At 37.6% G+C, this 21,544-nt stretch overlaps 3 protein-coding genes and 1 pseudogene across 11 annotated transcripts; 2 read left to right on the top strand and 2 right to left on the bottom strand.

Annotated features, from left to right (window-relative positions):
• Window positions 1-5,095: 5,095 nt before the first annotated feature.
• LOC147919861 (uncharacterized) lies at window positions 5,096-7,425 on the bottom strand (annotated as a pseudogene).
• A 276-nt stretch (window positions 7,426-7,701) lies between these two features.
• On the bottom strand, window positions 7,702-9,103 carry LOC147919860 (uncharacterized). The gene is made up of 4 exons (XM_087503390.1): window positions 8,961-9,103; window positions 8,593-8,880; window positions 8,400-8,505; window positions 7,702-8,310 (listed from the first exon to the last, which is right to left on the bottom strand). The coding sequence occupies exons 1-4, from the start codon at window positions 9,086-9,088 to the stop codon at window positions 7,702-7,704; spliced, it is 1,131 nt and encodes a 376-aa protein (XP_087359516.1). The 5' UTR covers window positions 9,089-9,103.
• A 4,525-nt stretch (window positions 9,104-13,628) lies between these two features.
• On the top strand, window positions 13,629-21,079 carry LOC104771944 (uncharacterized). Of its 9 annotated transcripts, XM_087506224.1 has the most exons (17): window positions 13,629-13,931; window positions 14,126-14,160; window positions 14,282-14,462; window positions 14,569-16,169; window positions 16,281-16,489; window positions 16,573-16,903; window positions 16,989-17,276; window positions 17,360-17,465; window positions 17,551-17,993; window positions 18,242-18,728; window positions 18,796-19,002; window positions 19,090-19,179; window positions 19,271-19,378; window positions 19,457-19,708; window positions 19,798-20,133; window positions 20,222-20,533; window positions 20,651-21,079. In XM_087506224.1, exons 10-17 carry the CDS (start codon window positions 18,534-18,536, stop codon window positions 20,945-20,947), a joined length of 1,797 nt encoding a protein of 598 aa, XP_087362350.1. In that variant the 5' UTR covers window positions 13,629-13,931; window positions 14,126-14,160; window positions 14,282-14,462; window positions 14,569-16,169; window positions 16,281-16,489; window positions 16,573-16,903; window positions 16,989-17,276; window positions 17,360-17,465; window positions 17,551-17,993; window positions 18,242-18,533; the 3' UTR covers window positions 20,948-21,079. The 9 variants fall into 9 exon arrangements, with proteins under 9 accessions (XP_087362350.1, XP_010494869.1, XP_087362349.1 ...); XM_010496567.3 differs by having other exon boundaries at window positions 14,416-14,462; window positions 17,551-18,728; XM_087506223.1 differs by having other exon boundaries at window positions 14,416-14,462; window positions 16,281-16,903.
• Window positions 14,979-18,165, top strand: LOC147919859 (uncharacterized). Its single transcript, XM_087504140.1, has 8 exons — window positions 14,979-15,804; window positions 15,957-16,169; window positions 16,573-16,903; window positions 16,989-17,276; window positions 17,360-17,465; window positions 17,551-17,633; window positions 17,727-17,778; window positions 17,845-18,165. Exons 1-8 carry the CDS (start codon window positions 14,979-14,981, stop codon window positions 18,163-18,165), a joined length of 2,220 nt encoding a protein of 739 aa, XP_087360266.1.
• Window positions 21,080-21,544: the final 465 nt, after the last annotated feature.

Below are 21,544 nucleotides of genomic sequence, written 5' to 3'. Positions count from 1 at the left end.
TTAATCAACCAAGGCAGTACTCTAAAACGAAAAATCATAGTTCCCAACAAAAAATTTGACTCAATAAAACAATTCTTTTTTTCGATTGACTCTCAAAAACAAAAACGTAGTTAGTAACTGCCTCCCCCAGACTTAAACAACACTGTCCCCAGTATTATCAAGTAAGAGATTGGAGAATAAAAATAAACAAAAACGAATAAGTATTGAAATTGTGAACAAAAACGTGTTACCAATCCAGATGTTCTGTGTCGACCGATGCTGATGGTGTGTCGGTCGATGCACTTGCAGATGCAGAGAATTTGAACAGTACTCCTGAGTTAGCTGCAATTAATTTGTGTTTTTCTCATTCCTTGGATGTTAGCACTGCTAAGAATCACTCAAACACAAGATTAAACGCAACATGATAGATAGAAAATCATAATTCAATACAAATTCAAACTGACTCAAAGCAAGAATAAAAATGACTCAATTTAAGTGAAAAAGAAAAACCTATGAGTGGGTTGCCTCCCACTAAGCGCTTGTTTTTAGTCATTAGCTTGACTATATTAGAGCTCAGGCATCCGGTCGATCGGAACATGGCAATGAATGCCTTAGAGAGGAATGTCTCATCATCCAAGGTGGTGTATAAGCAGTTTTTGAATGAGATCTGCCAAGGACATGAGGAACAGGACCAGGGCGAGACTTGGGTATGGGTGGGTTTCTTTTATGTCCTGCAAAATCATCAACAGAAGAAACAAGCGCTCTACGATAATCTCATGGATTGGTTAACTGCAAAACAGTTTTTGTACTTTTGAAAGTCCTATTGATGATAGGAGAAGGTTTGGATGAAGAAGATGTGTACCTTGGCCTTACCTGCGGACTCTGGAGTGTAGATTGGTGAGATTTCAGCTTTACACCTTGTCAAGGACTTGCAGCTAAGGAATCAACTCGAGAATCTTCGGTTTTGGATAAGTCTGGACGTTCTCGTGGAGGTGTGTTGATCGATGCTACAGCTGCATCGATTGATGCTGAGCCTACAACTCGTGTTTCTTCAACGATTCTACAAATTTCCTCAGCAATCCGTGTTTTCATTACAAAAACATCATCTACCAGCGATTTGTCATGGATCAGAACCTCATCATGGTCTCTAATACTGATTAGATGATCTCCACTCCAATCTTCAAGTTTAACAGCTTGCTTGCTCACTTTCTCAACATGCTCCAACTCTTTGACATACCCAGCAGTAATATCTCCATGAAGCTCAATGATCAGATCATCATCAGAATCAATTTCCACAGAAAATGTCTGACCATCAATAGTGGGAGCCCTTCTCAGTTTGTCCATCTCAAAGTTCGTAACCAAAGCATCTACATTTAGAGCTATGTGTCCCTTCTTAACATCAATGATGGCACCAGCTGCAGCCAAGAATCAGCGTCCTAAGATGAGAGGATCACTAGGCTCTTTATCATATTCCAGCACCACAAAGTCAGTGGGAATCATGCAATCTCCAATCTTGATTAGAATATCCTCCAAGAAACCTTCAAGAATCCTTCAGGATCGATCAGCTAAGATAAGAGAGATCTTAGTTGGCTTGAAATCTGTCATCCCAAGTCTCACAGCAACAAAATGTGGCATTAAATTGATACTAGAGCCAAGATCGCAAAGAGAGTGACGAAACCGTTCTGTAGAGATAAAGCAATCAAGTACAAAGCTTCCAGGATCTAGTAATTTCTCTGCAACCCTACTCTGAATCATTGCACTCACTTTCTTAGAGACAACCACTTCCTGCTTCCTCTCCTTCTTCCTCTGTGGAGGCTAATTCAACAGAATTGAGCTGACATCCTTGGTTAGCAAAGCTCCTTCCTCAGAGCTCAAAACATTAATAACCATTCTCTTCACATATTGTTTAATACCAGGAGAAAAAACTTGACTACATCAATCAAAGGCATCTCTATCATCACCTTATCCATCATAGCTTTGCATCTAGCTTCTTCAATCTCCTGCTTGGACCTCCTAGGCTTAGGAAAAGGAACCTTAGGCTTATAAGCTTGCTCTGAATCAGATGGTGCAACTCAGAGAGAAACCGAAGCTGTTTGTGGGGAGTGTCGATTGATGTTAATGTTGTGTCGATCGACACGAGATTGAGTTTGCATCGATCGATGCTCTTGTGTAGTGTCGACCGATGCTGGCTCAACTACCGTATCATCATCTCCTTCCTCCACCAAAATTGCATTACAAGCATGCTTGGGGTTCGACTCTGTTCTTCCATAAAGAATTCCTCTTGTCTTTTAACATACCCATCAGTCTGAATCACTTGATTCTCCAGCTTCTTAACATGAGTGTTTAATGCATCAAACTTCCTAGTCAGCTCCGTGTATACAAAATCAAGCTTCCCATTGAAGTCTACTGTTAACTTCTGTTGACCTTCCAAAATCTGTCCAAGCATTGATTCCATCTTGCTCTCTGAATTGGGCGGAGGGAGGGGTTGGTAAGAAGAAGAACCATAGTTCCTAGTGAAGTTGCTGTTTGGATTTCTTAGGAAGGAATTCTTCTGACCAAATCTCTGATTTTGATACCCAGCTCCATACACATAGTTGACATCTTCTTCTGTAATCTCTGGCTTTGGCTCAAAAGTCTCAACATCTTCAGCAAAATGGACAGACTTCTTTCCCACAAGAAGATTATGCACTGTATCCAACTTAGCATTCACTGTAGCAAATCGATTTGAATCATGGCCTTCATGTGCTCTTTTTCGCTCTAGGTCTGCATTCTTAGTACTGTTGCTGGATGCTAGCCTTTCTATCAACTGTTCAGCTTCATCTGGGTACCTTGTCTTGAAGTTCCCATCACTAGCAGCATCCAAAGCCATATGATACCTCCAATCAATACCACTGAAAAAGATACTAATCAATTGCACCTCTGAGAACACATGATGCAGACAGTCTCTCTGATATGCTTTGAACCTTACCCAAGCAGCTTTGTAAAATTCAGCAGGTCCTTGTCTAAAGGTGGAGAGCTTAACTCTCAGCTCATCAGACATCACATCATCATAGAAATAGTTTAGGAATGCCACCTTGATGTCATTCCAGGTCTTCAGAGATCGTGGTTTCAGTTGCCTTAGCCAATGAGAAACTTCCTGAGCAAGAGAGTAGGGGAAAAGCTTGCAGTAGAGATAGTCCTCTATGACTCCATTAGCTTTAATGCTTGTGACTATATCCTTAAAGTGCTCAATATGGTCTAGAGGTTTCTCATGCCGCAGGTTCTGGAATGGCCTTTGTCCGACAAGAGCAAAGTAGGCAGGCTTTAGTTCAAAATTATTGCTTGCAAATGGAGGAGGGATAATTGCGAAGCGGTTCTCATAGAATAAGTCTAGTCTGTTGAAGTCCGCAAGAGTCTTAACAAGCTCTCCATTGTTGTCCCGTCTAGCCTGAACATTCTCCGCATTGGCTCTGACATTGCGTCGATCGATGTCAACGTTGCGTCGGTTGATGCCATCTTGGTTGCGTCGATCGATGCCATCATTGTGTCCGTCGACGCAAAGTGCATTCTCATCAACTACAACGAGTTCTTCCTGAATAACCCGTCCGTCGGAATCAAGTTTTTGGCCTAGTTCGTTGCGCACATGACCCTCTTGATCCCTCAAAACTCCAGCCTCATCAGGTCTCAATATGATTGTATTGGCTATCTTTGCTGACTTGGCTGCTTTTGTGTTATCACGCTCTAGTTGTCCTAACTCTTGGTTTGTAAGCTTAACAACTGGACCAGTAAGATTTTTCCTGGTGCTAAGCAGCTAGGCTTAGCCATGTACCTGAAACACACAAGAGAATAGAAACAAAAGTGTGTGAGTAGAATAGAAAAAGAAAAATTTAGACAAAATCAAAGACTTTAATCTAATGGTGAATCAAAAGAATCCCAAACAACGGCGCCAAAATTTTATATGCTCAAATTTACCCTAGAGCTGCTCTCTCAAATTAAGAGATCAATGTAGTATTTAGGGATCAAATTCACAAGAACTCTAGACTCACACAATAGATTTAGTAATATTTTAATTATGCTAAACAAGAAAATATATTAAAATTAAATTGCAAGGTTAAAAAGAAAATAAAAGAGTTGTAAAATTCAGAAAGATTAAACGCTAGGCCTAGGGAAATTCTCAGGAAATAATGGAAAATTAGATCAATTAATTAAGCAAGCATGATTCAATAATTAAGCACCGTTCTTGAACTCTAAACACAATTGTAAAATAAATTAGTTCTCACTGCAAATATTATTTGAGTTTTAAAACTCGAAAATCCAAATCTCTTTGCAAAGTTCAAGTTAAAAACCAGCAATAAAATAAAGTTTAGATAAGTTCACAAAATCACTAATTCAAATCTCTTTGCAAAAAATAATTTTGCTCACCAAAGGTTTTTTGTCAGGAAAATCAATTATATTCTCCTATCAATTAATAATCCTAAGATCTAAATCCAGATGACTAATCAAAGATCTAGCATTAAGAACAACCTATGGTGAAGAACAAGAAAGATAATAAATCCAAACAATCAATCAATCTAACAATCCATGAAATCCCTAATGAGAAACCCTAAACCTAACAAGCAGATTTACTCAGACACACTACAAGAAAAGTGAATATTATTAGCGCGTCATATCCGCTATGGTAGGATTCATAGCGCTCTTACGGACGTTGTCTATACGCCTGTTATAAAAAGTATGAGACTTTTAATAACGTTTTTCCGAAACGCTATATTTAGGTTCATTTAACATAGCAGTTTTTTATTGCAATATATAAGTTTATAATAACGCTTTTTGTATGCGATATTATATTTTATAATAGCATTTTTTCCTATGCAATATTAAATTATATAATAACGTTTTACGTGTGCAATTTAAAAGTATAGAATAGCATTTTTATTTTGTTATTAAATTTACTAATTTTTTTTTATCATTATCATAATGCTATTATTTAGTGGTCTTTTATTCAAAATTAAAATTGGGAAAATCTGATAAAACACAAATTCTAAATAGTATCAAAATGTATTACAAAAGACCACTCACACAGTAACACAAAAGCAAAAAGGTTGAGATTCAAAACAACACAATGTAACAAGTTCTTGCATCACTTAAATTCAATCTTGTCATTAGGCCAAGCAACCGTTGTACCTATAGCATCAACAACACACTCGATTTCAGAATTTGGTCTCCACACTTTAGCATCTCCATTCTTTGACACATCTACCCAAACCTTGCTAGCATTATGACCTAATGGAATGAAGTGTACTCGATCATCTGGGTTAGTTGAACAAACACGACCTTCTGCAACAATTTCTCCGGAACCGCTGCAATCGAACAAGATATTTTTCTTTTGGGAACTTCTTGTGCTACTAGCGCTTTTAGTTGTACCCTGGCGGACAAATTGTCAAAAAAATACATCAGATATCTAGTAACGTCTTAAAAATGAAGGAAAACAGAGTAAAAAGATATTAACCTCAGGTGATGATTTTGCTGAAACATCTGGTAATGATGTGTTGGCATCGAATCCAATCTTATCAAGTGGCCATGCGATGGTCTCAGAACATCACCAAGTACTGCCATATCAATACTTGGCCTCCACAAAAAAGCATCATGATGAATCACCGTGAGAACCTTAACAATTGCAGCATTATGACCCAGAGTGATATGGTTCACCTTGTCAGTTGGGTCAACTGAACAAATTACACCCTCACCAATAATTTCAGTTCCATTCCAAGCAAAGATGTTGCATTTATCATTTGTTTCATCGGATGCCTAAAGATATTCATATATTAGTTACTATCCACAATGATATGAACTATAAAATATGATATATTTCGAGAATTTACCTCAGGCTTATGTCCCGTTGTGGAGATGTTGTCTGAAGCCGAAATTAGCCTTTCAGCTGGCCAAGGAATTTCAAGTCCGACAGCTTCAGTAATGGTGTAAATTGTTTTGGTAGGCCTCCATACAAATGCATCTGGCTTTGTAGCAGTGTGAACAATAATAGCCGTCGTGTCCGGACCGAGTTGAATACGACCAATCATATAGTTTGGGTCGGACGAGCAGAATTCCCCTTCCCCCATAACAACTTCTAGCCCGCACCAAGCCAATATCTTAAACTTAATTCCTCCTTTGTTTGTGATTGAAATGTTAGACTGAGCATCGAAATCTACATTGGATGGCTGAAAAACAGAATTGGTTAATTAACCATTACCCATTATCAAAAAACAAGTGTGAAACTTACCCTTCTTCCAGATAGTAAACAACGAACTTCATTCTGCAATTCTACTATCTTGCCCAGCATTTCAGCTTGTGAAGCCTCAAGCTTCTGAACATGTGCATCTCTAGCGTAAAGATACTCCAGCTTGTTTAGACTAATCCCTCTGCCCATCCCTCTAACTCTTCCATATCTATCTTTCCCTAAAACTTGACTGATAGCATCTTCTCTTACATTTTCAGTAGTGGTGGAGTCCATTTGACTATCAATTGATCGTATCGTCTCTTGGTACAAATATTAGTGAACAATATCAGTTAACCAGTTTATCATGATTCTAAAATAAAAAAATATTGGCTAACACTCAAAGAACTATTCTTACATTTGTATCTTGAAACTCTGGCTTCACAGGTCTCCCATCAGAGTGAGTGTGTCAAGCTAACCACACCTTACTTCTTGTCACCTTCCTTGGGTCAGGACTCTTTTTCTTTTATTAAAATTTTAACAAAGTATGTAACCATTACAAGCTTGCCACTTTACACGTGCAATAGACACGAGAAAGACACACATACCATTTCCATAGATAGACGAAACATGCCCTTACAGCTGGTTGTGTGAGGAATTTGAGACTTCCTTAGGTTTCTGTATTTCTCACTTTTAACCTGCAATATTTTAAAGTTAATTACTCTTGTAGCAAGTAAAATGAACTATAAGAGAAAATTGTAATAAGTACATAACCTTAAAAGCAGGGGAAGTCCTACTCTTCACCCAATTGTTCGAAGATGAGAGAGACTGAATGTTGCTTAGTTTTAACTTAAGCCTCTCAATGCCACTCTTACATTTTTTAATTTTAGTAACAAGTCTACATTTATAAGCCCTCCAGCTTGCACCCATCTGTTTGAAAACACTGTGTCTTTGCCAACCTTCCTCTAGATTAAACCTTGCCTACACAAATGTACAGAAAACTTAAATACTGAGTTAGGTTAAAATATTGAAATCACATTCATAATAGCATAAACACTTAGTACCTTAATTTCCTCCCACATTATGTCCTTAGTTGCACAATCAACTGCCCTCCAATCGTCAAATAGTACCGGTACATGCTCCCTCACAAGATCACCAAGAAACGATCCTGGGCCTGATCCTGGGCCTGAATGTTCACCAATAGCTGAGAAATCCACATCTACCTTCTCCATAGCGTCTTTTGCCAATTTACGCATCTTAGTTGGTCCTCGTGTTCTCTTTTTGTTGTTTGCAGTCTGCGTCGTTTCCCTCTCTTGTTGTTCAGACTCAGTTTCCTTCTCTGGTTGCTCAGTCTCCGTTTCTGTCTCTGGTTGCTCAGTCTCTGTTTCCTCATTAACTTGTTTGCGCTTGCTACGTCGGACATTAGGCTCAGTTGCTTTCATGTTTCACCCTTCAACAACAACAATCATCATTAGTAAAAACTCTATACAATTATTCACAACTCTACAACACAGGAGCACTAGTTGATATTATTATATTAAAATCCCTTCACAGTCATCCCTAACACAAAAACTTTCATCATCAGATGCTTGATTATTCAGGTCATCTTGCTGCATGAGTGATACTAATCCACTAACAAATTCCTCTTCTGTCTCCAATTCATGATAACCTCTAGGTGGCGCCCGCATAACAACATACCAAGATGAAGAATCATCTTCTCTAGAGTAAAAAACTTGCTTTGCTTGTGATGGCATAATGTATGGATCTTGTAGAAAAGATGACTGGTTCATATGGAGGTTCACAAGAGTGAAGCCGTCTTCTTCCTTTACACCATACCCTCTGTTTGCCCAACTGCACTTGAATAGTGGAACTTGGAACATGTGATAGTCAAGCATAATGATCTCCTTTATCACTCCGTAGTACACAACCATGTCAGCCATTTGACTACTATCTCGAGCACTAGATCTACACATACTGAAAGCTTCGTATGTCACTCCACTGTTCTGAGTCATTCGCTTTACGTCGTCTCTATGAAATCGATGGCCGTTAATGACATATCCCTTGTAGCTTTGAACCGTAGGTCGTGGACCAAATGCTAACCATCTAAGCTTGGTTGAATGACCCTCTGAGTTTGTAGGTATCTAAACATAAAGTTACATTATTCGTGAGTCAAAATTAAATAAAGAGATAGAATAGAAAGTGATAATATGATAGTATAATTTGTACAAACCTTTGCTTTTATCCACTTTGCAAACCGGTCAGTATGATGTTTCCAACAATAAGTCTCATCTCTTGCACATCGTAAATTAGTAGCTTGCAATTCTTCCAAATGCAGTCTGAGTCACAAAGATTAACAAGATGTTATTCATAGATTCTTAACTGATTGATGGCAAATTGACAATGTCAAATAGAGGTAAACTTACTCAATATAAGGATCCATAATCGCTGTATTCATTAAAACATACCGATGAGCTATGTCTAACTCTTTAGATGAAAGTGTTACTTCCATCGGTTTTTGTAGTGGACGACCTTTGAGGATATGTTCATCACATTCAACATCTTCATTACGGTTGATGGCTTCTTGTATTGGTAGAGTGCTCTTAAGAAACTCTAAACAAAAGGCAAGATATTCTTCAGACAAATATGCCTCCGCCATACACGCTTCTGGCCTAGCAAAATTTTTTACATATGTCTTCAGTGTTTTCATGTACCTACAGGTCAATCCTATAACATATTTGTCAATTATGTTTACAGTTAAAAACAAACTACAATATTAAATAAGAAAGAGTACCTCTCAAACGGATACATCCATCGAAAGTGTACAGGTCCACCCAACCGTGATTCCTTCCCTAGGTGTAGAGGAAGGTGGAACATGATATCGAATAGTGAAGAAGGGAAAAACCGCTCCATTTGACACATTGTTTCTACAAACTCAGACTCAAGAGTAATAAGCTTTTCTGGATCAATCACACGCTGGCATAACCGGTTGAAATAGATGCATAAACGAGTAATAGCAACTCTGGGTCCTTTTGGCAGCAATCCTCTCAATGCAACAGGCAATAAGTTTTGCATAAGGACGTGATGATCATGCGACTTCAAACCACTAATAACCGGAGGATCCAGAGAAACACAATTTGCAATATTCGCATATTACCCATCAGGGCCTCTAAACTTGGCTAACCTCTTGCAAAATTGGATCTTTTCATCCTTAGAGAACCAATAAGCTGCTGGCGGCAGGTAAATTTTCTTTCCCCTGGTTTGTGTGTGCAAGTTTCTTCTAATCCCCATCTCTTCCAAGTCTTTCCTTGCCTTGACTCCATCTTTTGATTTAGCCCTATTTATCATAATAGACAGTATAGCGTCTCACAAGTTCTTTTCAACATGCATAACATCAATGTTATGACGAACCGGCAAATCCTGAGACAATAAATCAAGAGGGTTAGTTAATTAACAAAGACTAACTTAGAGTAATATATTAAATATTTAAGTAAGTACTAACTACTAACCTTCCAGTATGCTAACTCAAAATATATTGATCGTTTCTTCCACCGCCATTGATCAGAGTCCTCTTCATATTCTTCCTCTGAGCATACATCATCTTCACATAACTCAGCTCATTTTCTTTTACTATCTCTGCTTAATGGTTTGCCGAAGTCATTCTTGAAATTCTTAAGCGCCTCAAATATTTCTGATACGGTTTGAATTCTTCTTGCAGTCTCCTTCTCAACTGTGTTATCAAACCATCCTTTCCTACATCTATAAGGATGTCCAGGACTAAGCCGTTTCCTATTTCCCAAATACACATACTTGCTATTAAACTTCATCCATCTATGTGGTGTACCCATCCCACAAACATTACAAGCTTGTTTCCCCTTCACTTTACATACAGACAAAGTCCCTAAAGCTGGATAATCACTGATACTCCACAACAATATAGCTTTAAGTGTGAACTTCTCTTTCAAATATGCATCGTACACTTCAATACCTTCTTCCCACAAGTCCTTCAAGTCATCTACTAATGGTTGTAGATAAACATCAATATTATTGGTTGGTGCAGTTGGCCCAGGGATTAGCATCGTCAACATAATATTCTCAGCCTTCATACACATCACTGGAGACATATTATAATTCACTAAGAACACTGGCCACGTACTATATTTGGTATTCTGAATAGCAAAAGGGTTCATACCATCTGTAGAAATACCTAGTCAAAGGTTCCTAGGTTCCACAGCAAACTCTGGCCAGTTGCCGTTGACCTGAGCCCAAGTTATCGAGTCCACCGGGTGTCGCATTGTACCATCCTCTGATGCATTGTTGAAATGCCAATGCAAATCCTCAGCGATCCTTCTTGATCTAAACATCCTTTGAAATCTTTCCTTGATTGAAAAATATTGAAGGACCTTGGCAAGTATTCCATCATTCACAGTATCAGTCTGTTTATCAATTTCCCATCTTGAAGAACTACATCTTGGACAGGTTTCCATCTTTTCATATTGCTTCCTATAAAGAATTCAATCGTTTTTGCATGCGTGTATGACATCATAGCCAAATCCAAATACCTTCAAGAACTTTTTCAACTCATTTGTTGACTTTGGAAGTACGTTGTCATCAGGCAGCATGCCGTGGACCATCGTCAGAAGCTGGTCAAAAAAATTTTCTGACATCCCACTCTTCACCTTGATGCGGTAAAGGCCCATAATTGCAGAGACTTTGGTGTAATTGTGACATGTCGAATACAGTGGTGTTTCAGCTTCATTCAACTTCTTACAAAACTCAGAATCTTCTGCAGTTTCACCATTGTCAAACTGAGATCCATTAGGCTTCTCTGACTGTGGACTATCCCCATCATCACTGAAAGCTGACCTAAACAACGCATAAGCATCCAATCCAGAACTCTGACCATCATCATTCTTATCTTCACTTGTGTCTCCATGTATACTCCACACTACTTTCCTCTTGTATTTATGATCCATCCCCCCTAATCACTAAATGATCTACTACTGCATCAACCGGTTGATGACTAACATTACAACAATCGATACACGGATATAAAATCTCAGTAGGATAACCCAAAGATTTTGATGAAGCATTCACAAACTTATTTGCCCCTTCAGCATACTCACTGCTATTCTTGTAAGTAAAACAATGAAGTCCAACTATCAATATAACTCACATACACACTAATAATTTAAAATTATAATATGACCAAGAGTGACATACCTAGGTAACCAAACCCATGACTTCTCCATAGTAAACACAACTCAGCTCCTCCACCAAATATATAAAGCCAATTGATCAGACACTCAAATAACTAGCTAACATTACAGAACAACAATATATGAACACTGGGAGAAAGGATTCACAATCTTACGATTCAGAAGAAGTCTTCTTCGAATCTGTAAACAAAATTTACAAAGAACATTCTGTAAAAAACAAGAAAATTCAGACAAACAACGATTAATACCTTCGACTCCTTCAGTTCTGACACAAAGAGCTACGTAAATCAGATCTCCAGTTGCAAAACCTAAAATCAATACAAAACCCAGAAAATTTAATTGAAGATGGGTTATTACAAGAACCCTAAATCGATACAAAAACCTAAACCCAGAAAAATTTATTCGGAAATGGGTTATTAGAAGAACCCTAAATAGATACAAGAAACAACAGCTGAGAAATCATGGGTACCTCAAGAACCGACGAAGAGAAGACAACGACGGGATCGACAACAGCTGAGAAATCCACACGGCGACGACCACGATGTGCAGTGAGTGAGAGAGACAGAGAGCGAGAGAGACTGAAAGGTTTTTTTAAAAAAATTTCTTAAGTGTTTTAGTTTTAGTGAGAGGCCAAAATTTTTAACACACGGGGAACAAAAAAAAATCCCGGTTAAACATAAGATAACACAAAAATCACTCAGGTGCAATTAAAAATAAGTACAAAGTAAAAAAAATTAAAAAACAATCACACTTTCTAACCCCCACACACTTTTAATAGCATAACCATTACGCAAAGGCTATTAAAAAGTAGCGTCTATCTCTTCTATTGCGGAAAACAAAAAAAACACTATCTTTTAGTGCTATTAATACTCACAATTCTTGTAGTGACATAATTAATGAAAAGAAAAACTTCTTCTAAATAAATTGCATTAAGAAAGAGAATAAAGAAGAAGTAAAGGAGTTCTGAATCTTCTCTGAAGGAGTCTTGATTCTTCTCTCCAAAATCTATCAGGGTTCTCTTTCAAAAGCTGCAGGGAAAAATAAAGCTTAGGTCTAGACAATGACCTAGAAAACCTATTTATATTCCTAAAACATCTCCAGGGACTAATGATGCAAATATGAAAAACTTTGGGGCAACTTTATAAATCTTTAAAACTTGTGAGAAAACTTATGATTCTTCTGTTGGATGATGCATCGATCGACACCATCACTTGCATCCACTGATGCATATCTCTGAACTTGTCTCCCAACTTCATAGCTTAGCCTCAATGCTTGAATGTGCTCCAAATCATTTTATTTAGCTCCATTATACTCCCATCTATGCTAAATCCTATAAAGACTCTAAAAATACCAAAAATACTCTATAAATAAAACTTATATCATGGCTAAAAACACCTAAAAACAATGATATATCAGCTGTCTTGTTGGTTGGTTTATCTATCTTACCATCACCAACCTGATTTGTGTTATGTGGTTCAAATTCTCTCCCCATTGATAAAGACTCCACGAGTTGCGCATTGCGAAGCAGCTCCCCATCTTATTCGTTATCTGAAAGGGGTCTCATGCACAAGGCATTTTGACAGTGTGCTTGCCATCTCTGCCTACTGTGACTCTGAATATAACGCTTGTCCACTCACTCAACGTTCTCTCTCCGCTTATGTCACTTATTTGGGAGACTCCCTGATCTCATGGAATTAAAACAAATAAACAGGTCACTGTCTCGTCTTCTTCGACATAAGCAGAGTATCTCACTATGGCATATACTCTTAAAGAAATCAAGTGGTTAAAGGGTCTTTTCAAAGACTTAGGTGTTCTCCTTACTTCTCGATCTGATATCTCTACATTGTGATGGTCAGGCTGCAATACACATTGCTGCCATTTTGGTATTCCATGAACGTACAAAACATATCAGATCAGATTGTCACCAAGTCTGAGATGTTGTCCTTGCCAAACTGATTAAAACAGAACACATCTCTACTAATGATCAGGTTGCCGATCTTCTCACTAAAGCTCTCCTGCGACTAACATTTGACTGATTGTTGTCCATGTTGGGTGTTACGGAGTACGTACCATCGGAGGGGTATTAGAATAAGATAAATGTAAATCTTCTATATCTCTATATTCTTAAAGATATGGTGTTATCAAGTATATGCAAATCTACACATATATAATTACTATGTAATCACTACAAGAATTTGGGGGTATTTATAGCATTAGAGTATAGCGTTTTTTACGGGTCTGCTATGCTAGATATGATCTTTTTTTATATAGCGTTTCCATATGTGTAAACAATATGTCTAAGTGGTCAATAATTTAAGTTGGTTATGCTTTTATGTCAACGTACTAAAAATTTGGGACTAAGTATTTTGGTTTCACTCCTTCACTAAAATTTTGCCCGCTCTATCACTCCATCGTTTCACCTCTTTCATCACTAATTTTTTCACAATTAATTTCTCTTCATCTCTCTTCTCCATTGTTACGACTGTTATAGGCTCAGATCTGAAGAGATAATAACTACTGTTGTAGGCTCGGATACTAAATCGAAGGTTAGTCAGATCTGGGTTTAGATACCTAATATTTTTTCTAAGAGGAAGCTTGTTGTGTTCGTTTGTATCTCAAATTTTTTAGGATTTCATTTCAGCTTACCGAATTGATTTTTTAAGTACTGTGTCCCGCTTGTTAAGATTTAAGATTACAGTTTACTGAATTGATTTTTTAATTTGATTTTGGGTTTTGGCAGGCGAAGAGTTCATTCGGTGTTCGATCGAAGCCAAGGTATGAGATACTTTAGGGCTTTTGTTTTCAGTTTGTGCTTTCGTGAGATTTGTTTTATACTTCCTCTTCGAGCAAATATTACATTATGATTTAAGGGTTTGTTTTGTTTTGGGTTTTACAGAGGAAGATTTTGGTATTTGAGTCAAACTTTAGATCCTCACATTATTTTCTGCGAGTTTGATATGGTCTAGTTATTAAATGAAACTGAATAAAATTTTATAACAAATTAAATGTATATATTCTTTGGTTGTGGAGCTTCGGTGTTGCTGTAACATGGACAAGTCTTGGGTTTGGCTTCAAAGGTATGAACTTTCATCTTAATTTTAGTTATATCCTTTGATTTTTTAATATATATTAGTTTCTTACTTTTGATTGAACTTTGATATGTTTATTAACCTACATAAATAGCATTGAGTATGAGCAAGGAGCAACTGAGTTTGTTAATGCAGCAGCAAGGAAGTTGGGTTATCCTCCCACCATGTTTTGTCCATGTATTGAATGTGTGCCATCAACCAGCAGATACAGTAATTGATCATCTAGTGATTAGGGGTATGGATCAGAAGTATAAGAGGAATTCATGGTGATATTAGGGATAAGAGAGATGATGTTCCGAGTCCAGTACTTGAAGCTTATGAGTTGTTTAGAACAACTTTTTATGACGATGAGGAAAAATTACAGTCTAGGAACGACAATGGAGATCAAATGGAGTTCAGCCGGATGTTGAAAGTAAAGAAGATTTAGAGTTTAAGAAGAAGTTAAACGATGCTGAAACTCCACTCTATGGTAGTTGTCCTAACTATACCAAAGTTTCTGCAATAATGGGTCTTTACAGAATCAAAGTGAAGAGTGGGATCTCGGAGAACTATTTCAACCAGCTGTTGCAAATGGTACACAACATGCTACCTGAAGATAATGTCCTTCCAACATCCCTAGATGAGATGAAAAAGTTCTTGAAGATATTTGGTTTTGGGTATGATATGATTCACGCATGCAAGAAGGATTGCATCTTTTACAGGAAGGAATATGGAGATATGAAGAGCTGCCCTAGATGTAGTGCTTCTAGATGGGGATTGGATAAGCACACAAGTGAGGAAAAGGAAGGGATCCCAGCTAAAGTCCTTAGGTATTTCCCAATAAAGGACAGATTCAGAAGAATGTTTAGATCAAAAAGAATGGCTGAACAGTTGAGGTGGCATTTCCGTAATGCTAGTACTGATGGAACAATGCGACACCCTGTAGATTCATTAACTTGGGCCCAAATAAATCATCAATGGCCAGAGTTTTCTGCTGACTCGAGAAACCTACGACTCGGTCTATGTACAGATTGTGTGAATCCGTTTGCTATTCAGAACACGAAGTACAGTACGTGGCCAGTATTTCTAGTGAACTACAACATGCATCCGACATTGTGTATGAAGGAAGAAAATATAATGTTGAATCTACTGATTCCTGGACCAACTGCACCGAGCAACAACATCGATGTGTATCTTCAGCCACTGATAGATGATCTAAAGGATCTATGGAATGAAGGTCTTGAGGTTTACGACTCAGTATCTAAGGAGAATTTCATACTTAAATCTATGCTGTTATGGACTATCAGTGATTTTCCAGGGTTAGAGACACTTGCTGGTTGTAAAGTGAAAGGTAAACAAGCATGTAATGTCTGTGGAAAGGATACACCAGATAGATGGCTGAAGTTTAGTCGAAAACATGTTTATATGGGCAATAGGAAATGGCTCAGACCCGGGCATCCTTATAGAAGAAAAAAAAATGGTTTGATAATTCTGTGAAAGAAGGGCAAGCACGTAGAATTCAGACTGGTTCTGAATTATTTGAGACACTCAAAGATTTTAGAAATGATTTTGGAAGACGGTTAGAGAATAAAAGCAAAAGGAAAAGATATGAGGAGGGTGATAATAAGGAGCTTTCACAGGAAGAATGTGAAGAAGAGTCTGATAAGTGGAGGTGGAAGAAGCGGTCTATTTTACTTCGAACTACCTTACTGGAAGGTTAGTTTTTTAAAAAATATAAATTTTATGTTTTAGCTAAGATATCAGTTAATCTGGGTTGGTTAAGTTAAAATGTTTGTTCTTAATATTTTTTTTTGTGTTATGTGATAGTATATGCCGGTGCGACACAACATAAATGTAATGCATGTAGAGAAGAATGTTTCTGATGCCATGTTATCAATTATGATGCAAAGTGCAAAATCAAAAGATGGCTTGAAAGCAAGACAAGACCAGGAAGACATGGGGATTAGAAGCAATCTACAACAGAAGTACGTGACAAGAAAAATTACTTACCACCTGCTGCTTATTGGCTCTCAAAGGTAGAGAAAACAAAATTTGCAAGAGGTTGTCTAATTCAGAGGTCCCGATGGCTATTGTGAAAATATTGCTAACTGTGTTTCAGTTGATCCTCCTGTAATTGGTGGTTTGAAGTCTCACGATCACCATGTTCTTCTGCATCACCTTTTACATGTTGCTTTGAGAGGCACTCTGCCTAAAGGTCCTAGGATAGCCGTGAATAGAATATGCAACTTCTTTAATAGATTGTGTCAGCGTGTCATTGATCCTGAGAAGCTTTTAACATTAGAGGCAGAGGTTATTGAGACATTGTGTCAACTAGAGAGGTTCTTTCCACCATCTATGTTTGATATCATGTTCCACCTTCCTGTACATCTTGCAAGAGAGGCACGTTTAGGTGGGCCAGTACACTTTAGATGGATGTATCCCTTTGAGAGGTATTGTACTTTTTTGTTCATATCTTTTGATATTTGATTTGTTTTAAACAAGTTTTAACAATGATTTTATGTGTTTGAGATATAGGTACATAAAAACATTAAAGTCGTATGTAAGAAACTATGCTAGGCCAGAAGCTTGTATGGCTGAGGGATATTTAGCTGGAGAATACGTTGCATTTTGTTTGGAGTTTCTGCAAAATTCAGTCCCAGTTGAGGAAGAAACCAAACGTAATGAAGATATTGAAACAGATCCACTCATTCTTGAAGGTCGTCCCCAACAAAGGGCTACAGACGTTAGACTCACTGATAAAGACAGAGAAATAGCGCATAGATATGTTCTAATAAATACTGCAGTTATGAGTCCCTATGATGAGTAAGTTATTTTCAGTGTTAAATCTTATTATCCTTTTTTACTTAAAGAAAACTAACTTGAGGCAATTGGGAAATTGGAAACAGTATGCATTTAGAAGAGTTGCAGAACACTGACATGCGATGCAGAAAAAATGAAACTCACCTATGGAAGATGCATGGGGAAAGGTTTTCACAGTGGGTAAAAGCAAAGGTATTGATCATATTTGGATTCGTATATTTTTATTTACAGTCTCCAATAATGTTATTTAATATTAATATAACTTGTTTATGTCTAGATCCCCACTAACTCAAAGGCTCATTCCACCAAGCTTAGATGGTTAGCATTTGGACCAAGGAGTATAGTTCAGAGCTATAAGGGGTATATTATTAATGGACATCGGTTTCACACGGAGGACATAAAGCGGAAGACTCAAAATAGTGGAGTCACATATTAAGCTTTCACCATGTGCAGATCGACCGCACGAGATACTAATCAGATGGCTGATATAGTTTCGTATTATGGAGTGATACAAGAAATCATATTGCTAGACTACCACATGTTCCAAGTTCTATTATTCAAATGTAAATAGGCCAACAAAGGGAATGGTGTGAAGGAAGAAGACGGCTTTACGCTTGTGAACCTACATGTAAACCAATCAGCATTTAGTCAAGTTCCGTATATTTTGCCATCCCAAGCAAAACAAGTGTTCTATTCCCAAGAAGAAGACTCCTCACCTTGGTATGTAGTTATGCGGGCACAACCAAGGGGGTATCACGAGTTAGAGACAGAAGCAGATTTTTTTGCTGCACCATCAAACATCCAAGAGATTGACGATTCAGAGAATTTGTCTTCTGACGATGAGAGTCTATATGTTAGGGATGATTGCGAAGGAGTATTAGTGATGGATTAAGAAGATTTATCACTTTTAGATGTATAGAGTGACTATTAATTGGCTTATTGATAGTTTATTATTATTAATGTTACAGTTGATCCAAGATGAATAGACGTAGCAAGCGTCAGCAAGGCTTGGAAGTGTCTCCCATCGAAGTGATAAAAGCCTGACCAAGGAAGAAAGTTCCAGAAGTTGCTGAAAGTTCCAGAAAGGATGATGAGGAGGTTGAAACAAGACCGGTGCAGCATTCAACAGAACAAGTGATTGAGGATGAAGGACACGAACAAGGGCAAGAGGAAACTGAACAGACTGAGCATCAGTCCACTGAAGATTGTCAGACCCAGCAGTCAGAAACAAAGAAGAGGAAAACAAGAGGACCAACAAAGATGAATCAAGTGGCTAAAAAACATGAAGAGAAGGTTCAAGTTGAATTTACACGTCTTGGTGAACATGTAGGGAAAGGCTCAGTCACACTTTCCTCCTTTCTTGGACCACTCGCGAGGGAGCACATACCATATACTCTGTCAGATTGGAGGCACCTTGATGAGCAAACGAAATACACCTTATGGGAGGAAATCCAGGTATTGATCATATTTGGATTCATATATTTTCACATAGTGTTTATGTAAACTTTGTTATGTGCAATAGGCGAGGTTCGATGTGTCAAAAGATTGGCAAAAAGATTGTATTTTCAAACAAATGGGGTCTACATGGAGAGCTTCTAAGTCTAAGCTTCTTACCAAAGTGCGATCAGCAAAGAGTAAACAACATGTCCTTAACTTGAAACCAGACAACATCCAATCTGTGACAGCTTGGACAAACTGGGTTAAGAGTAGGACATCCACGTCTTTTAAGGTTGTGTATATATGTTAACTATTCTCTATAGTATAAAGAGTTATTTCTCAGTTTTTTGTTATCTTCAATTCTGGATTATACTTGCAGGCAGTTAGTGAAAAATATAGGACTTTGAGGTGGAATCAGATACCTCACACCACCAGCCGAAAAGGATTGGTTTGCCTTGCTCATGAAATGGTATTTGATCAGATTACGTACTATATAAATTAGTTACAATGAAAAGACAGAGGTGACTTAATTAATAATTTTATTCATTTGTTACTTGTAGAAGAAAAAGAGTTCTGACCCTAGCAAGGTAACAAGAAGTCAAGTCTGGGTAGCAGGACATACACATGCAGATGGGAGACCTTTTAAGCCAGAGTTTGAAGTTGTTATTGTAAGAACTTATCAACATCTTATATGGATTGAATTAGTGTGTAGCTTAGGGTGATTGCGTTCAAATTTTTTGATTCAGGAAAAAATAAAAACAATAGATAGTCAGATGGACACTACTAGTAGTATCCGAGATGATGTTGTGAGTCAAGTATTGGGAAAAGATAAATCTGGGAGAGTTAGAGGAATGGGCAGAGGGATAACTGCTACCAAGCTAGCATTCATAGAGGCTAGAGACACACATGTGGAAAAGCTTGAAGCAACCCAAGCAGAATTGCTCAGCCAGGTTCAAGACCTACAAAATGTAGTGCATGGCTTAGCTGCAGGGAAAAGGGTAATTTAATATTTAGATTGTGTATCTTCGCTAATATCATGCAAACTTGTAAAATTTTAAACATTTCTTTGTTTACTTCTCTGAGACAGCTTGATGACAGTTGCAACACCGAGTCCAGTACTGTTAACATTGGAGGACCACAGTGTCAGCTGTTGGAATGGTATTCAAAGGTTGAGGTTGTTGTCGGTGAAGCAGAATTCTGCTCTGCTGATCCAATGTACAATATTGGACGTATTTCACTTGGTCCCAATGCAGCAGCTGTTACGGTGAAGTCTGTATCAAACAAAGAAACATCCCTCTGGAGGCTTACACCAACTATGACTTCACTTGGCGACGCAGTTGGATGCAAAGTTGCATGGCCCTTTAGTAAGATAATTCTGGACAATATGGACTCACCAGATGGAATTAAGACTGCTAGTTCGTCGGTACAATTTCTTTCCTTTTAACTTGTACAGATTTAAGGCTTATGATTAGATGATCTAAAATAATATATATTATTTTTTGAATCTTTAGGCACCAAATGCATTAGATGATATGATCCTCATTTTTGATTGGAATTCGGAGGATGAACTCATTGCTGAGGGTAGTTTGGTTTCAACTGACCCAAAAGAACTGGTCAACAATATTACTTTGGGTCCAAATTCTGCAATTGTGAAAGTTTGTAAAGTGGTTAAGAAAGACGCTTTTCTATGGAGACCGAGTGTTGACAAGAGTCTCATGGGTGATGTCCTAGAGGAGAACATCGCATGGCCTATTCATAAGATACAGCTCATTCAACCACAGTCCGGCAATGAACCTGCAGTTTCAAAAAACTCATCACCTAAGGTATAATTCTAAACATTTTTGTCTTTGATTTGTGGTTTGGTGTTGGATTGTTGCATTTTCAGAATAATTTGTTGTAGTGATTGAATCTAAGATGATTTTTTTGACTACTGATTGTAGAGTACTAGTGTTAGTTTAAGTAACAACACCAACACCATCAACGGTGGAAAGACGAAATGCATTCTCTTAGATTGCTCTGGAACAAGAGAAAAAGTTGCAGAAGGCAGAGTTTGTTCTACAAACCCATCATATGTCGTCCATTTTGTTCCATTGGGTGCTAATGCTACAAAGGTTTGGGTAGAAGTTTCTAAGGTTGGAGATGCACCAGTCTGGAGACCAAATTCAGAAATCGAGATCATTGCTGATGCATTAGGTACTATAGTGGCTTGGCCAAATGACAAAATTGTTTTTATCTGAAACATTGTCTTTGTGACTGTACTAGAACTAGTTATCAAATGTGGCTTTTCTTAATAACTTGTTATGTTTTCGTTTGAAACGTTGTCAGCTGTGGCTTGGCTTATTAATAACATGTCTTTTTTCATCAAGAAATGTTTGGTTCCATTTACATAAAGCAGGTTTCCGTATTTAGCAATTTGAAAAAATTATAACTAATAGCACTACAAAAAGTGAATGCTATAATAAAAAATGCTGTGTAAAAAATGAACAATAACAAAAAATTAATGCTATTATAAATTCTATAATTATGCTAAACTGACTGCTATAGTAAACACATCTATTGTAGCACAACGAATAACCGCTATGTAAATTGTCTGATCTACGATGACGGAGGTAGATATAGCGCTTATTAAAACGCTATTTAAAAAATACATAGCGTTTATCAGATGCTATAAATACCCCAAATTCTTGTAGTGAATGTTTGTATTATTGAATAAATTTATGCTCTGCACAATATTTCAGAACTTGTTTTGACAAAGGGTTTGTTCGTTTGGTTGATGCTGGCGGCAGCGGCAGCGGCAGCGGCAACGACTGCGTTTACGTTTTCTACCACTGAAT

The sequence above is a fragment of the Camelina sativa genome, chromosome 20 (genome assembly GCF_030686135.1).
Source record: "Camelina sativa cultivar CO46 ecotype springtype chromosome 20, ASM3068613v1".
In the NCBI taxonomy this organism is placed as follows: Eukaryota; Viridiplantae; Streptophyta; class Magnoliopsida; order Brassicales; family Brassicaceae; genus Camelina; species Camelina sativa.
Note: the sequence above shows the minus strand (reverse complement) of the source record. Positions and strands in the feature narration are given on the sequence as shown.

Coding starts and splice junctions, on each gene's coding strand:
- LOC147919859 (XM_087504140.1), top strand. CDS start 14,979: ATGGGTCTTTACAGAATCAAAGTGAAGAGTGGGATCTCGGAGAACTAT. Junction 15,805..15,956: donor TGCTGGTTGTAAAGTGAAAG/GTAAACAAGCAT, acceptor CTGTGAAAGAAG/GGCAAGCACGTAGAATTCAG. Junction 17,779..17,844: donor ATATAGTTTCGTATTATGGA/GTGATACAAGAA, acceptor AAATGTAAATAG/GCCAACAAAGGGAATGGTGT.
- LOC104771944 (XM_010496570.3), top strand. CDS start 18,534: ATGAATCAAGTGGCTAAAAAACATGAAGAGAAGGTTCAAGTTGAATTT. Junction 19,180..19,270: donor TTTGCCTTGCTCATGAAATG/GTATTTGATCAG, acceptor TGTTACTTGTAG/AAGAAAAAGAGTTCTGACCC. Junction 19,379..19,456: donor CAGAGTTTGAAGTTGTTATT/GTAAGAACTTAT, acceptor TTTTTGATTCAG/GAAAAAATAAAAACAATAGA.
- LOC147919860 (XM_087503390.1), bottom strand. CDS start 9,088: ATGTGTCAAATGGAGCGGTTTTTCCCTTCTTCACTATTCGATATCATG. Junction 8,506..8,592: donor ATTATGGATCCTTATATTGA/GTAAGTTTACCT, acceptor TTTGTGACTCAG/ACTGCATTTGGAAGAATTGC. Junction 8,311..8,399: donor CAAAGTGGATAAAAGCAAAG/GTTTGTACAAAT, acceptor CTTTATGTTTAG/ATACCTACAAACTCAGAGGG.